This window comes from Rattus norvegicus, chromosome 3 (assembly GCF_021556685.1).
Source record: "Rattus norvegicus strain SHRSP/BbbUtx chromosome 3, alternate assembly SHRSP_T2T, whole genome shotgun sequence".
In the NCBI taxonomy this organism is placed as follows: Eukaryota; Metazoa; Chordata; class Mammalia; order Rodentia; family Muridae; genus Rattus; species Rattus norvegicus.
In genome coordinates, this window is record NC_141536.1 from 14,517,161 (window position 1) to 14,533,848 (window position 16,688).

General features: G+C 52.1%; 1 protein-coding gene across 23 annotated transcripts in view; it reads right to left on the minus strand.

Annotated features, from left to right (window-relative positions):
• Window positions 1-16,688, minus strand: part of Dnm1 (dynamin 1) — a 43,630-nt gene that overhangs the window by 15,440 nt on the left and 11,502 nt on the right. For 13 of the 23 annotated variants that reach the window (XR_015680705.1, XR_015680701.1, XR_015680690.1 and 10 more), the window contains 10 exon segments: window positions 16,603-16,676; window positions 16,181-16,330; window positions 15,725-15,928; window positions 14,218-14,316; window positions 13,953-14,113; window positions 12,398-12,540; window positions 12,148-12,283; window positions 11,953-12,020; window positions 9,197-9,335; window positions 3,904-3,990 (listed from right to left, as the gene is read on the minus strand). Coding sequence is in view for 15 of the 23 variants with exons in the window: in XM_087647217.1 (XP_087503343.1) it covers window positions 3,904-3,990; window positions 9,197-9,335; window positions 11,953-12,020; window positions 12,148-12,283; window positions 12,398-12,540; window positions 13,953-14,113; window positions 14,218-14,316; window positions 15,725-15,928; window positions 16,181-16,330; window positions 16,603-16,676 (1,261 nt within the window). In the remaining 8 variants the exon portion in view is untranslated. 23 annotated transcript variants of the gene reach the window in all.

Here is a 16,688-nt window from a genome sequence, read left to right on the forward strand (position 1 = left end):
TCTCAGTCCATCGAGTAAGATCTTTCTTAGCCCAAACAGACAGTGAGTATTGGTAAACGTTAGGATAGAGTGTGCATGGGAAGGTGGAACTGTAGCGCTTTTTTTTTTTTTTAACTTTCTCAAAGATTGATGGATTCCTATTTATGTTGTGCATATGAGCACCACACACATACGGTGCCCACAGAGGCCAGAAGAGAGTGTCAGATCACCTAAAACTGGAGCTACAGGTGTCTGTGAGCTGCCACGTGGGTGCTGGGAACGGAACCCTGGCCTTCTCTAAGAGCAGCCGGTGCTCTTAACCTCTGGGCCATCCATCTCCCCAGCCCAGCGGTGTAACTCTTACTTTTGTACAGTCACCTACATAAGTGAGCGAGGGGCTACCAAGACTAATTAGTGTTACCATGGAAGACAATTTGGTAATTAAACATTAAAATTAACCTTTTTAGAAGTATATCTCAGATAAGCTCATCAAATAATCAAAGATCTGGGAGACAGAGTGTCCAAGGACTGTAAAGTTTTCCCTTTTGTTTGCTTGTTTCCCCCCACCCCCCAAGATAAGATGTTTATGTTCACTGCCCAGACTAGTCTTGAACTCTGGGGTGTAAGCGCTCCTCCGACCTCAGTCTTCTGGGTACCAGGGACAACCGGCTTATGTCAACATGCTTTGTAATGGAAGAAATGTGGAACAAGGCAATGGCCGTTAGAAAGTGAAATAGATGAGGTGACCTGAAAATGAAAGACTCCATAGATGTTCAAAAGCATAGGAAAATTCTAGGCTGTGGTAGGGGAAAAACACACACACACACACACACACACACACACACACACACACACACACACACACACACTACAAATTCTGAAGTGTGAAGATACTTGTATTTTGTTTTGTTTGTTTTGGTTTGGTTGGGTTTGGTTGGGTTTGGTTTGGTTGGTTTATGAGACAGGCCTTACATAGCCCAAGTCTGGCTTCAAACTCTTCTTTTTTTTTTTTTTCTTTTTTCTTTTTTTTCAGAGCTGGGGACCGAACCCAGGGCCTTGCGCTCGCTAGGCAAGCGCTCTACCGCTGAGCTAAATCCCCAACCCCGGCTTCAAACTCTTACGTAGCTGAGGATGGCTCCGAAAGCCTGGTCTTTTCCATCTCCAGAGAGCTAGGATTCCAGCCAAGGGCCGTCATGTCCAGCCTTGAGCCTTGATGAAAGTGACTGCTGGGTCCACCCCCAAGTCCTCTTCTCCCCTTCCTGTGAGCTGGGGCCTGTCCTTCCTGAGGCTGACATTCTGCTAAGGAAACATTTCTGGCCCCCAAGGATTGGGGACTACAAATTACGCTGAAGTGAGTCACTCGTTCAACATGTCTGAGGCGTCCAACAGAAGTTAAATAGTGAGTGTTGTGGAGAGCGAGGCACGATGCAACGCACCATGAGAACATGGTTCCTAGGGGGAGAGCTGGAGCTGGGGGTGTGGCTCAGGTGACAGAGTGACCAGCATGCAGGAAGCGCTGGCTTCAATCTCCAACAGCACATAAACCAGGCATGGTGGTTCATTCCTGTAATCTGAGCGTTCAGAGGGGAGGATCAGGAGAAGCAGGACTTCAAGTTTATCCTCTGCTGCATAGTGAATTCAAAGCGGCCTGGGCTATGTAAGTCCTCACACGCATGCACGGCTGCAACTTAAAAACAGGGGAGGGCTGGAGGGAGACAGGAATGGAGGGCTGAGGGAGGTGGGACGCTGAGGAGCCACTCGCTCAGGTGATTTGTGGGCAGCTGTGGGTGAGAGCAGTGTGCACACCACGTGTGCATATGGAGGTCAGAAAATAATAACCCTGACTGTCCTTGCTAGCCTTCTGCCTTGTTTGAGAAAGGGCTCTCGCTGTTTACCATTGCAAAAAGCAAGCAAGTTGGACCTTTGGCTTCCTGGGCCCCCGCCTCTCAGGAAAGTTGTCAAGACAGGGTGCCTCTTTGTAGTCCCGGCTGTCCTGGGACTCACTATGTAGACCACTCAAATTCAGAGACACCCTCCTGCCCCTATCTCCCAAGTTAAAGGTATGCACCATCACGCCTGGCTTTCTTCTGTCGCTTGCTACAGGAGTGCTGGGATCACAGGTATGTATGGCCACGCCTGTTTTCCCCTGGGTTCTAAGGATTCAAACTAAAGTCCTCACACTTGCATAGCAAATGGCTTATTCGCTGAGCCCTGCCTGGTTTCTTTTCTTTTTGTTGTTGTTTAATTTTGTTGTTGTTTTTTGGGGTTGTTTGTTTGTTTGGAAACAGGGTCTCTGTATGTTGCCCGGGCTAGCCTCAAGCCTTTCATTCTCTTAGGCCACCTCCCAGGAATTCAGGAGCACAGTTGTTCATAAAGGCATTTGGCATAATAAGGACCTAAGAACATGAACGAGAAGAACTCCAGTGACCAGGGACACAACATTGTGGAGAAGGGACACATGAAGACAGGGTTGGAGCAGGAGGTGACAGACAATCAAAGAGGAGGCAAGTGGCCCACGCCTTTAATCTCAGACTCCGGAGGCAGAAGCGGGCAGAGCTCTATGAGCTTGAGGCCATCCTGGTTTACAGAGTTCCAGGCTACATAGTGTGAGACCCTGTTCTGAGCCTCAGGAGGTCTAAAATGGGCCCAAATATCTCTGCTCTCCCAGTCCCAAAGACAACATCTGGTATCTAAATTTGTGAATGAGTGAATATTTCAGAAACAGAAATGCAAAGGGAGGAGCGGCTGTGAAGGCGTAAGCCAGCCAGAGACATAGCAAACAAACAGAGAAAGGCCTCAGGGGGATGACTGGACAGACTGCCAGGAAGCCAAGGATGCCAGACAGGCTAAGAAAAAGGAAGGATCTCGAATCTGGGTGTAGGGGTGCATGCGGAGCATGCTGGAGGATGAGGCAGGAGGATCATGGTTTGTGGGCAGCTTAGGCTACATAGTGAGATTTCAGTTAGGGCGCAGAGGGCAGTTGGGAAGGGAGGAAGGGAGGGAGGGAAGGAGGGAAGGAGGAGCCAAAGGAACAAGAAACAGAAGGAGAAAAGAGAAGACCGTGAGGGAATGTAAATGGTGAAATCGGTATGGTGATTTCTCAAATAATTAAACAAAGGGGGTCGGCCGGGGACAGTTCCCAGGACAACTAGTAAAAACATGGCATCACCATGTGACCCACCAATTCCACTTCCAAGTGTAGACCTCAAAGAATTGCAAGCAGGGACCTGAGGAAGTGTTTGGCCAGCCATATTTATTAGCAGGTTTATATACGACACCCAAAGGATGGCAGAGAGGGGCTGGAGGGAGATGGCTCAGCGATTAAGAGCACTGGCTGCTCTTCCAGAAGACCCTGGTCAATTCCCGGCACCCGTGTGGAGGCTCACAGCCACCTGGAACTCCAGGCCCAGGGATCATTTTCTGGCCTCTTGGGCACCAGGCACAAAAATGATACACGGACATGCGCACAGGCAAAACATGCATGCACGGAAAAACTGAAGGTGGGAAAGACTGCAATACATAAACAAAAACACAGTATATAGTCGACAGATTAGTTGCTGCAATATTTTGGATAAACCGTAAAGGCACTATGAAATGAGCCAGAGATACCAAAGGCTTGAAATACTATATGATTTCACTTACCACAGGAACCTAGATAAATTCGAGAGAAAGGGGGCTGTCCAGGGGCTGCAAGGGGAGTGTTTAGGGCAAGCACAAAGTCAACATTGCAAGACACAAAGCCTTCTGCAGCCGGTTGGTGATGGCACCATGGTGTCTCGCACACTCAGTATTGCTGTACTGTGCCCTTCAAAATGGTCACAACGATCCACTTCACATTAACTCTATCACCCCATTAGAAAGCAGAGAGGATCAGAGAGTGATCTTGAAAAGAAGAAAAGAGACGGAGATGGACTGTGTGCTCACCTGCTCCTTGGTGCGGCCCTCACGTTCTCGGATGTGGGTGGTCACAATCCGTTCCATTTCCTCCCGGAGACGGGGGTATTGCTGGAGCTAGAGAGGGGCAGGAGAGGAGAGAGCCACGTACACACAGGGCCTGGGGCATTAGGCACCAAAACCCCACCTGAGTACAGGGACCCAGGAGCGTGGGGTGGGAGATATGCATGGGGAACACCAACCAGGCCAAGAAGAGAGCTCTAGGGCCCCAGGAAGCTGATGGCACCAAACCATGGCCACTCCGTCCACCAAAGCGTGCATTCTAAAGGGCAATTCAAGGGTCTTCCCGGTTCCAGAACCATCCCACCTGGGCAATTTCAGTGGGCAAGAGGCAGTCTCCATGGGGAGAACTACAGAAAGAGCCAGGCTGCGGGAGCCGCCATCTTGACATGGCCGTCTTGAAGACCAACCTGGCGGAAGGAGGCCTTTGAGGCATCCTTAGCTCCTAAGGCATTCACTGACCCTTTGGGTTACCTCTTGCCTTCCTAAAGGCTCTGAATGACAGCCAGGTGAGAAATTAGCAGAGAACAGCCTCCAGAGACCTATCTGGGAGGAACTGGAGAAGGGGAGGGCCCATGGTGCCAGTTGACCTCCTGAGTCAGGCTGGGGACAGGCAATGATCCTTGCCAGAGCAGAGGAAGAAGGAGTTACAGGGAATAAGAGCTGACACACCAGAGAACATGCAGAAGCTACAGGACACAGGCATGCAAGGACACCGGGACATGCAGAGATGGGGTGTCAGCAGCATGAGCAGTACCCTGCGGGGGCCTGGCCGGGCCCTGGGCCCACTGGGTATAACCCACCCCATCCTGTCCCCCTTGGTACGCCTGTCTGCCACCATCATCTCCAGCCACGTCTGCCCAGGTCTGAACCTTAGCAGACTTAGTAATTCCCACTGTACTCTCTGCGTGGCCAAGGATGACTTTGAATTCCTAGGGTCTCTGCTCTCGGCTCACCCATTCTGCTGTAGCCCCTCTTACATGCCAGCTCTTCTAGAAAGCCTTTCCACCTTCAGAACTGAGAGCTGGGTCTGGGGCCTCCCTGTGCCACCTCAGCCTCTCTCCTCTGGCTGGGTAGTAATTGTCCCCTGAGGGCTGTGGCAGGACTGGGCACCAGCAGTGCTCAAAGAGAGCATGTCGGAGGGATGAGGAGATGGATGGAAGATGAATGCCCACGCCCTCCTTGCTTGGTGAACAGGCAGAGGTCCCTCGATCTCCTGACTTGGAACCAGCTGTTAGATGGGGTTCCTCAGTGCACTTTTGAAGGTGGAGCCCGCCCACCAGGACTACCCTTCCCCGGGGTCGTTAACCTCCAGCTAAGACAGGCTCCTGGTCCTGCTTTTCTTCCCATCCTGGGTCAAGACTCTCAGGGGACTCCATGCCTGATTCTAAGGGCAGTAGAAGGGTCAAGAAGGGGTCGGCTGTTGGGGCTGGGGATTTAGCTCAGTGGTAGAGCGCTTGCCTAGGAAGCGCAAGGCCCTGGGTTCGGTCCCCAGCTCCGAAAAAAAGAACCAAAAAAAAAAAAAAAACCAAAAAAAAACAAGGGGTCGGGAGGAGGACAGAGAAGAGAGTGGAGCTCAGGATGCCGCCCAAGGAAGGGCGACTTAAGAGAAGCCTACATCCAGGGGTTGGGGTTTAGCTCAGTGGTAGAGCGCTTGCCTAGCAAGCGCAAGGCCCTGGGTTCGGTCCCCAGCTCCGAAAAAAAGAAAAAAGAAGAAAAAAAAAAGAGAGAGAGAGAGAAGCCTACATCCAACCTTCCTGTGGCTGTGTCATGGCTGCAGCTGAGGCAGTCCAGTGTAGTCGTAGCCTGAGAGAACTAGCCTGAGCCCTGGGGTTCAGAAAAACGCTGGCTGGTGGGGTCTGTGGCCCTGTGTGGCTTTTTTATATATTTTTTTAATTTTTTTTAATTGTATGAAGCCTCTGAGCCTGGACAGAAAGTTGGGGCTGAGTCACAGTTACCAGGCCTTTGAGGTGGTCCAAGGTTCCCGCCCAGGGCAGGGGTAGGGGTGGAGCTGGGAAGGAGGGAGCGATTTGCTGTACAGCCAGCTCCCTGCTCTGCGCCTGAATCTACACTTCTCAAGTTTTCCACATGTCCCATATGGACAGGGCCGCCTCAACCCCCTCAGGAAATTGTGCTCCTTCCAGAGTCTTTTCCCATTCTGGCTGCCTCCTTGGAGCTCCTGCCTCCAGCCCTTTTAACCAGTTTTTAAAATGGAATCTCTCTCTCTCTCTCTCTCTCTCTCTCTCTCTCTCTCTCTCTCTCTCTCTCTCTCTCTCTCTCTCTCTCTCCCCATCCTTGGCTGAGAGGAGTAGGCAGCCTGGAGCCCACTGGTTTGGAGGTCAGGAATGGAAGCTCCTGAAGCAGCTGTGGGTTCTGAGTTCACAGCCAGAACTACTAGATGGCCTCTCAGAGCACTCCTTCCCGGGAGCTTCCCTTCTTATCCTATGCCTAGCAACACAGTCTCAGCTGTGTCCAGAAGGTGGGGGGATCAGCTACTCCCAGCAGAGCTGGTAGTAACCCCCACCTCCTGACATGGGTATTAAAAAGCAAACAAACAAACAAAAAAACATGAGTGGATTTTGCTTATAAAGACACATATCTGTTCAAGTTAAATCATATGGCCCAAAAGATGGCTCGCTCTTAAGACCTATGCTCACAGGAACCACCTTACTAACCACAGAAGACTTCAGTGTAAAACAGGAACAGCCCTGTTCCTTTCTCTCCTTCAAATCAGTGGTTAGCCTTGGGTAAACAGGACTCCGGATTTTAGGATTCCATATTTATTAATTTCCTCCCCCAGGTGCTACAAGCATTCTTTTCTGCAACATATTTCCCATCATACAGCGTATATCTCCCTTTAAATCCGAGAGGGACATGTGGACAGAAGCACACAGGCCTGTCTTGCCTCTTTTGAGACAGGATCTCAAGTAGCCCAGGCTGGCCTCTTACTATGTATCATAGGGTGACCTTGAACCCACGACCCTCCTGTCTTCACTCCACAGTACTGGGATTGCAGGAGTGGACAGCCACACTCCACTGCCCTCTAAGTAGTCCCAGTATTCCGCTGCAGCTGCATAATAACTTTTCCTACCAATTGCCTCTTGATGGGCACGGAGAGCTTTCAGAGTTTTAGCATTCACAGTGACTGCTTTCCTGAGGAATGCAGCTCAGCAAAGCATTCTGCAGCTTTGGAGCGTTGGTTTCTAGCAATCAGTCTTCTAGCAATCTAAGGAAACCATCCACGAAGAAAGATGCATAATGTATCATCACAGGCCGAGAAACTCATTACCAGGGGATTTGTCTCTGCGTGTGCACCTGCATGCTTGTGTGTATATTCACATGGAGGCCGGAAGTCAATGTTCCTTCTCCACCCTATATCTGAGATGGAATAGCTAACCCTGGAACCAAGATTTGGGTAGGCTGGGGGTGGGGCAGCAGGCTCAGGGCTCTGCCAGTCTGCCTTGCCAGCCCTGGGACCACACGTCTTGCTGCAACTGGCATTCCATGTGTGCACTGGGAACCTGAGCTCAGGACCCTGCTTGTGTGGCAAGCACGTTACCAACTGGGCCATCTCCCCAACTCTTGCTTCTTTATGATGTTTTTAAAAATTAAATGTTCAACAATGGGAAGATGGGCAAATCCATTTAATGGCCTCTGGTGTCAGCATTAAAAATTATTATATAGGGCCAGGAGGTGGTGGCACATGCCTTTAATCTCAGAGAGTCAGAAGCAGGCATGAACCTCTGAGTTCGAGGTCAGCCTGGTTTACAGAGTGAGTTCCAGGACAGCCAGGGCTACACAGAGAAACCCCATCTCAGAAAAAGAAAATGTTTATAGAGGCTCGGTAATGAGTCCACTGAGAATGTGTGCCAGAAAACCAAGGTAAGGATCAGTGACCTCGTGGTTAGGATACACAAGCCCATTATGTTGTAGCAATAGGGAAGTTTGAAATAAGTTATTTTATTAGTGTGTGTGTGTGTGTGTGTGTGTGTGTGTGTGTGTGTGTGTGTGTGTGTGTGTTTTATATGGAGGCACACATGCACGGTGATGGCTTTACTCATTGAACCATCAGGCCAGCCCAGAAATAATGGAAGTTTTCAATGCGAGTGTAGTAGCTCATGTCTTTACTGCTACCGCTCAGGAGACAGAAGGACTGCCAGGGAGTCAGGTCAGCCTGGGCTACATAGTAGATTCTAGGCTAGCCTGGGCAAAAGAGAGTGAGGCTATGTCTCAAAAACAAACAAAAAAAATGGGAAAAAGAAGGGGGAGGGAGAGGGGAAGGGAAGTGCGAGGGGAGAGGGTAGAAGTGAGGGGGAGGGAAGGACAGAGGGGAGGAGAGGAAAGAAGAGAACGAAAATGAAATACAAGCATTGGAGCATGCTCAGTGCCCTTACATAGACCTGGAACTGTTTCTGTTATGGACTGAGCCGGACAGACAGGGCCCGTGGACCAGCCTCTGCACCAAGACACAGGGACTCCCCAGAGTAGGGCCACGAGCCACTGGGTGATGCTCACTAGAACCTTGAAGTTAAGGCGGATGTGTTCCCCACACATATACTTCAGCTCAACGGACATTTTCAGATTCAGGGACACTATGAGATCCTGGCAAAGTTCTCACTGCCAAGGGGGGTCCCCTTTTTCGGACAGCTGGGCTAAAAATCCTCAAAATGGCCACAAGTGGGCGGATAAGGGAAAAGATGTGGAAAAGGTCACAGACAACCCCCAAGAGGCTGCCCGTGCCTGACCCGTACAGAGTACTGCCACTGAGCAATCCAACACGCTTTAGGGGAAACTGGTTTTGAGGTCCTGGGATTAGCTTTCCTGTCCCAAAGGTTCTGACCCCGGACCCTCTTCTATCTGGGTCCCACTCGGCTTTTCCTGAGATCTGCCTAGTCACAAGGACAATGATGCTACCCGCTATTGAGATAATTCAGTCCCATAGTAAGGGCTGGCACTTGGCCCACTGACACACACAGTAGCTGCTCGGTAACAGCCGCCATCCCGTCATCCCGCGGTTGCCACTGTCCAGTCATCCTTATCGATGGGAAAGGAGAACCGTGGGGTGGGGTAGAGCGCTCTGGCAGGATCCTGAGTGAAAGCTGCCCCAGGGTTATAAGACAGCGGGAAATCTCAGGCCAGGGACTGCCTGGGTTCCAATGGGGGAGCCAAGAGGCCATCACATTGGCTAGGCAGATGGTTCTGCCCATGGGAAGCCGTAACCATTGAGGTTACGGGCCCAGCCCCTCCCAGGCTGCCGCCATACCTTTTCACTACACTTTCTGATGGTGGACGTGAGCTCACTGACTACCATGTCCACACACTTGATACTGGGCTCTTTGAGCTTCTGCACCTGCTTTTTCACTGTGGCTTCAAAAGCGAGGTCAGGAGTGAAGAGGCCTGTCCTGCACCCGAGGAGGAGGGGGAGGAGGCGGGCAGGGAAGGGAGCAGCCGGGTGGGCAGAGGGGATGAGGATGGGAGTGAAAGCCAAGCGGCCGGGCTCAAGGGTGGGTGAGGATGGCCAGGCATGGGGGGAAGAGAGAGACACCAACAGAGAGAGAGAAAGAGAGAGAAACAGAAGACACGGTGAGCGTGGGACCCAGCCCCCCACCTCTCCCAGGGTTGCACCTGCTAGGTGCTGCCAGGCACCCCCTCCCCCAGGGCTCTGGGGTTATGGCCGAAGGTATAAGGGACCAAACCCCTGTTCTGAGAGAGCCCTTTCTGGTTCAGATCCTCTGCCCCAGGGATGCCCCCTAGAACCCTCTTCAACAACACCAAGCTCTTTTTCCGTGCTCTGTTCCAGTGCCTTTGGGTCCTCCTAAGGACCTGACCCAGACCAGGCCCTGGCCGCACATCCTGTGCAAGTCTAGGCTTTTGAGTGTCCCTGAATTGCTTCCTCCAGACTCAAAAGCCCAGCCCCATCGGCTACCTCTGCTAGGGTGCTCAGCTGCCTAGGCTGTGCACTGCCCTCCTGCAGTCCGTAGTTCTCACGGACTACGAAGCCTCCTGGAGCTTCATGCAGTAGCTGGCCCTCCCAACCTCTGCTCTGACCTCCTTGCCTGCCCTGCTCCTCTCTTCCTCCTCAAGGGGCATCCCTTGCCTCTCCTCCTAACTGGCCTGTGGGAACTCAGCTCCAAAAGACAGAAAGTGAGAGAAGAGGTGAGGAGACAGAGAGGGGAGCGGTGATTGAGAGGGGCCGAGGCAGCAGTGGGGAGGGAGTGCGTCCTGGGAGGAACCAATGAGCACTGGACTTCAGAGTCCATAGCCCCAGCTTCCAGCAACAGCTCTGCCACTTCTTAGTGGATACAGCCCGAGCCTCAGTTTCCCTGCTGTGAGAAATGAGCAAGCCCTGCCTTCCTGGGCAGTTCTGTGAGGCTGGCTGCCTGGCAGGAGACAGCTCTGTCCCTGGACAGCTGAATGTGGGAGTGATGGAGAGACCTGAATGACAGTCCCCAAAGAGGGGTGGAACGGATGAAGGACAACAGGGAGGCATGGGACCCCAGTCCTGGGCCCTCTGCGTTCCTCTGGCTGCTCAGGGTCCAGCACAGTACCCCAGAAGATCCTGTCCCCTCCCATGTCCTCAGGCTGAGGCTTCCTCAAGACCCTTCGAGAGCCTTGGAAGGTAATCAACCCCACATCTGTGGAAAGCAGGGGCCCAGGTTTCCCTTAAACCCATTCTTTCTGAGTCAGGGGAGATCTCTTAGTGTCCAATTCTTTGATTCCCCAGACCTGGGGATCAAGGTGTGGGTGAGGCCCCCTCAGAGGGCTCCCCTGTCCTTCCCCACCCCGCTGAGGCCTGTGCATGCTACTGAGGAGATGGTGGGGTATGTGGGGTCTGGCTGAGCAGTGCAGGAAGGGATGGGGGGCTTAGGGGGGCTGCCTGTTACCTTCTTGGTGCACTGTCTAACGGTGCTGATTAGCTCCGAGATAACCATGTCCACACACTTGAGACACGGCTCTCGAATCTTCTTCACCTGCTTTTTCACAATGGTTTCAAAGGCCATGTCTGGGGTAAACAGCCCCGTTCTGAACGCCCGGAGCAGGAGAAGGGCACAGTGTCACTGGCTGGCACTTGTCAGGAGTGCCAGGCCAGGGTCCCTCTCCAGCCCCTGTGCCTGGGGGGAAGAGTCCTCCCACTACCCTTTCTGAGCCTCAGTGACCCCAACTTGTCAGTGGGTTGGGAAGTTCTACTGAGAGGTTTTCCATCAGTGATCCTTGGGCTAGACAACTCTGAGTCTCTCCCGTGTACCTTTTGCTTCCTCTTAAGAGTTGCTGTGAAAGGTTCTATAGCCTCAGACTCTTTGGAAAACCAAACCGAGGCCTCCTTAAGAGCCATTCTGAGAACTGAGCTTTTCTTCTTTTTAAGAGTAGGAGGGGAGGTCTTCCAACTAGGCCAACGTAGTTATCGCATTGTAAATTTCATGCCAAGACATAGCACAGAACCTAAGGAGGAGCACGGGGCTCTCCTGCCTGGTTCACAGGGGTGTCAGGTGAGAGTCTGGGTCCCTGAGGGAGGGGGGTGGGTGTCCAAAGAGCAGTCGGTATCCCCCAGCCTCCTTTATGCACCAACGGGTGGCTTAGGAGGAGAGTGGGTAAAATGGGGGGGGGGGGGTCCTGGGAGAGTCTAACAAATTGAAAACTCCCTTCATAAAGTGATGTAGAATGATATCTGGGTGCTATGTAATCCTACCCTTTGCTCAGTGTCCTGGGTGGCACTGGACAGAGTTGTTGCACCCTGGGGAGAGTTGCACCCATCCCTGTAGAGTGCTTCCTTGGACACCTGTACCCTGTGCCTCCAGGCCACTCTCCCAAGGACAGCCAAGGTGACCAGTGGATTGCACTCTACTGAGAGCCCAAGCCTCCCAGCCACCTCCCTTAGCTGCAGCCTGCTGACCTAGGAGCCAGAAAGTGGGGTTAAGGGGTTTGAAAACCAGGACTCAGGTCTTTACTGCCGGAGGCTCCTTCAGGCCCCGTGCCCCTTGCCTAGCAGGGTGCCGGCCCCACCCTGGTCCCAGTACATGCCTGATGCCATGAATGTTCTTGATAGCGTAGCTGATCTCCCTTCGCAGTTCCTTCTCATCAAACTCCATCTGCGGTGAACAGACAGAAGGCTGGTCAGTGTCAGCCCTGCTACTAGGAGAGACACTACTACTCCTAGAGCCCTGCTTCTAGAGAGAGACAGGGCCTACTCTCCTGCCTGGGACTGCAGGGACCTACCTTAACCAGCTCAAAAGGGAAGCGTTCGTGGAAGATCCGGTTAATGCGGGCTCCACCTGACAGTTCATAAGTGTCGATCTGGTCTCCAGAACCCTCAATGCGCTTCTCGAAGTCCACTGCAAACTGCTGGACCATCCTGTGTGGGAGAAGGGCGTGGCCTGAAGATGCAGAGGAGGGAGCCCTGGGCCCTGGAGTGGGGGAGGGGGGGCTGGAGTAGTTCAGCCCCGGGGACTGGGGCCAGGAGCCTTACTGCAGCAGGGCCTTGGTCTTGCGCGCTGGGTCATCCGGTCGGAAGTTCTTGTACTCGTCCACCTCCTTCTCAATGGACAGCAGCTGGCTCTGCAGTTTGTTCCGAAGTCCCGGCAGCGTGTCCCGGATGTGGTTGGTCAGTTGCTGGGTGTGGTGAGGAAAGGAAAGGTTAAAACCAAGGTCACAAGCTTAAATGTCCACAGGCCTAGGCATGGATGGGGAAGGAGGGGTGCCGGGAGGCTGTGTGGATGCGGTGAGGCGCGGAGCTGAGGAGGACTGGGCCAGCAGCTGTCCAGCAGTGGTTCTCGACCTTCCTGGTGCTACGACTCTTGAATACAATTAATTCCTCCTACTGTGGTGACCCCCCCTCCCCCAACCATAAGATCATTTCTGTTGCTACCTCACAATTGTGATTTTGCTTCCGTCGTGAACAGCAATGTAAACATGTGATACAGCAATGTAAATGCATGATACGCAGGATGTCTCATGTGCAACCCCTGTGAAAGGGTCATTCAGCCCCCAAAGGGGTTGTGACCCACAGATTGAGAACCCCTGCGACAGCAGGCAGGCCAGGAGCTCTGCAGGTGCTCCCAGAGATGAGCTATCAGAATCAATATGCCATAGCTCGGTTTCTGACAGAAGCCAGGAATCTGCGTCGATACTTAAAGCTACCTAGCATTGAGTGATTGAATGTTTTGGGTACCAGAACACAAATGTACTTAGGCATGGAAGGCTGAAGGACACCCCACCTTGCACTCCTCCGGGCTCCAATTATCTAAAGGTAAGTCTCAAGTTCATGTGTTCAAGTCTGCTAGGTTTGTCTATACCCTATCTGCATGAGCCATCGTGGGGACACTAAGGGGCAGGGTCTGGTCACTACTGTCCTCTTTTTCAGAAAGTAGTGTTGCAAAGGGTGAGAATGGGGCAGAGAATGGAACCCAGGTCTATGGTAGTCTTGACTGCCCCCTACACACACTCCAAAAGGGAGAACATCCCAGGGAAGCCTCTTGAATGTTTGCGGTTCCTGGATCAGCCTCTCTGGATCCTGACAAAAGGACCAGGATGTCCAGCTGAATATTCCAGCAATCTCTAGTCAGTGCCGCCATCCACACAAAATCCTGGTCTTCTATACATGCTGCGAGTCCTGAGGCTCCCCTCCACATCCCAGACAGGAAAGGTCAGCCAAACCCTGTCACTACCTCCCCGTGGAACTGGGGCAAGTGGCTTTCCTTCCCTGGATCTAGGTGGTTCTGTACTGGGTGCTAATCTATCTTGGTCGTCCTTAAGATGAACTGAGATAACGGGGCTGGAGAGCTCTGCAGTTAAGAGCATCCAGGTTTGATTCCCAGCACCCTCACGACAGCTGAAAACCATCTGTAACTCCAGTCCCAGGGGGAGCTAACACTGTCTTCTGACATTCTCGGGCAGTGGACGCAAACAAAGCAGCCATACGTATAAAATAAAATAAAACTTCACAAAACCAAAACACAAACAGAAAAAGATGCATCTGAAGTTACTCTTGTTTTCCCAGGCCCGGGCCTGGCCTGCCCCCCTACCTGGTTGAGGACCTTCTGCAGGTAGGGTGTGCCCATGCGGTCAGCCAAGTGGCGGTAGGATGGGTGGGAGAGGAAGAATTTGCGCTCGGCAGCCAAGGCGGCTGTGATATCCTTCTTGCCATCTATGTCCTTCTGGCTCCGGTTCACCACGCCAATGTAGCCTATGCGGTACGGTCAAGGTCAAGGGTCAAGGTCAAGGGTCAAGGTCAAGGGTCAGCCGGCCCCTCAGGAAGGGAGGTGTGGGGAAAGCCTGCCCTTTGCCTACCTCTGCGCAATGGGAGCAGCTTGTTCTCCAGCACATCCCGAGCATCTGTGCCCTCGTCCATCAGGTCCAACTTGGTGATGACCCCAATGGTGCGCTGACCTGCGAAGTGAGGATTGTCACAGCGGCTCTGGTCTTCATGTATCTCAAACCTTCCACGCTGCCCCCCTCATCCCCTGTCCACTCCCTCTCCACACAGCTGCCCCTCTTCAGTGATCCGAAGCAGACAATGTGGTTGTGGTTGTTGTTGTTGTTACCGTTTCTTTCAGAGAGGACCTGGCTAGGAAGCTCAAGCTGACTTCAAACCCGATACACACAGGGGCTGGAGAGACGGCTCAGCGGTTAAGAGCACTGGCTGCTCTTCCAGAGGACCCCAGTTCAGTTTCCAGCACCCTCATGGCAGCTCACAGCTGTCTGTAACAGTTTCAGGGGATCCAGTGCCATCTTCTGGCCTCTGTGCACAAACATCATGCCAGCAAAATATCCGTGCTAAGAAAATACTTTAAGGGGTTGGGGATTTAGCTCAGTGGTAGCGCGCTTGCCTAGCAAGCGCAAGGCCCTGGGTTCGGTCCCCAGCTCCAAAAAAAAGAAAAAGGAAAAAAAAAAAAAAAAAAAAGAAAATACTTTAAAAAAATTTTTTTTAATTTGAAGTAGGTAGCCTGGCCTGGCCTTGAACTCATGACCTTTGTGCCTCCACCTCCTGAGAGATAGGGTCCTGACTGTGCACTACTACACCGGTTCCTATTATTATTATTATTATTATTATTATTATTATTATTATTATTATTATTATAATTATGTTTTTTGAGACAGGTTTCTCTGTGTAGCCCTGGCTGCCCTGAAACGCGCTCTGTAGACCAGGCTGGCTTTGAACTTATAGAGCTGCCCACCTCTGTCTCCCAAGTGCTGTGATTTTTATTTAATTTATTTATTTTATGTATGTGAGTGCCCTATCTTACCAAGTGCTGTGATTAAAGGTGTGTGCCATCACCACCTAGCCAAAATGATATTTTAACTATACCATGCCAGGTAAGAACCCCAGCACTAAGCCATGTCTCCAACCCAGATAAAATGCTTCTTTGGGGTGGGTCTTTTAAGTATCACATTTATTTATTTACTTATTTATGTATGAGTGCAGCCATGTCCCATGGGTCAGAGGACAACTTGCAGAGGTCAGATCTCCCCTTCATCCACATGGATTCCACGGATCAGACTCAGGTCATCATCGGCAACAAAGACCTTTCCCACAGAGTCACCTTGAAGGTACCCCCTTTTTAGCTTATAGAGATGGGATCTCATGTAACCCAGGCGGTCCTCAGACTTACCGTATAGCTAGTGCTGGCCTCAATTCTGGACTTTCTATGTTAAGATGAGGGTTCCCTATACCCAACTGAAATGAGTCTAAAGATTAACTCCAATCCCACCACTATTTAGACTCTCTAGTGATACCTTAAACTAAAACTAGACCCCCTGCCACGCCTTGTGCATCAGCTGCCTGTCAAGGACCTACCCTGGGGGTCCACCTCCTTGGCGATCTTGAGGGCATCAGAGTTGGCCAGGTCCGAGTTGGCAGGGGACACAGCCAGGATAAGGCAGTTCTCCTTAGTGACAAACTGCATAAGCATGTCCCGGATCTGGAACTCGATGTCAGGAGGTTGGTCCCCAACTGGGACCTTGGTCATTCCTGGCAGGTCCACTAGAGTCAGGTTGAGCACTAGACAGAGAGGCAAAGAGGGCGGGTTCACATTGTGGGCGTGGTTAGGTGAGCACCGTCCAGCTTAAAGAGCATCTATTGGTGAGTGCGGCCAGAAGTGGGAGGGTTTAGACAGGGGGGGCGTGGGGTAAGTAGACATAGAGGACCACAATGCTCAGCAAGTATATGAACTGTGTGGGGCCAGAAAACTGGTCCAGGAGGCGAGGCTAGATAAAGAAGCCGGAAGGAGGAGGCGGGGCCAGGTCTCCTCACCATGGGGTGAGTAGACCCGCAGGTTGATGGGCACAGGCGAAATGCCCTTGTTGGTGCCAGTGACTCGGTCGGTCTCAGCCTCGATCTCCAGGCGCACCTCCTCGAAGTCGGTGAATTTCTTCCCCTTGCAGTGCAGGAACTCGGCATATTCTGCTCCAGAAGCCGGCAGGGGAAGGGAAGGAGGCATTAGACCTGGGAAGCCCACATGAGAGGCATCCTTCCCCCGTAATCCACCCTTTACCTCCGAACACAGCAAGCCTTATCTCCATTTTACAGTTGTATGCCCACTGTCTAGATTGGGATCACGGCCCAAGAAGGGGAGGATGACCTTGCCTAAAGTCACTCAGAAAACAACTTCAGTAGCTAGGCTGGACTTCACCTTGGGGAGGGACCATGCCCGGCTGCTGCTGAAGGGCACGAACCTGTGGTAGAATTAACCAGCTGCAGGACCAGGGGACGCCGGGTGACGATGCCGGATCCTCGGGGCAAGAAGTCCCTGCAATGAGTT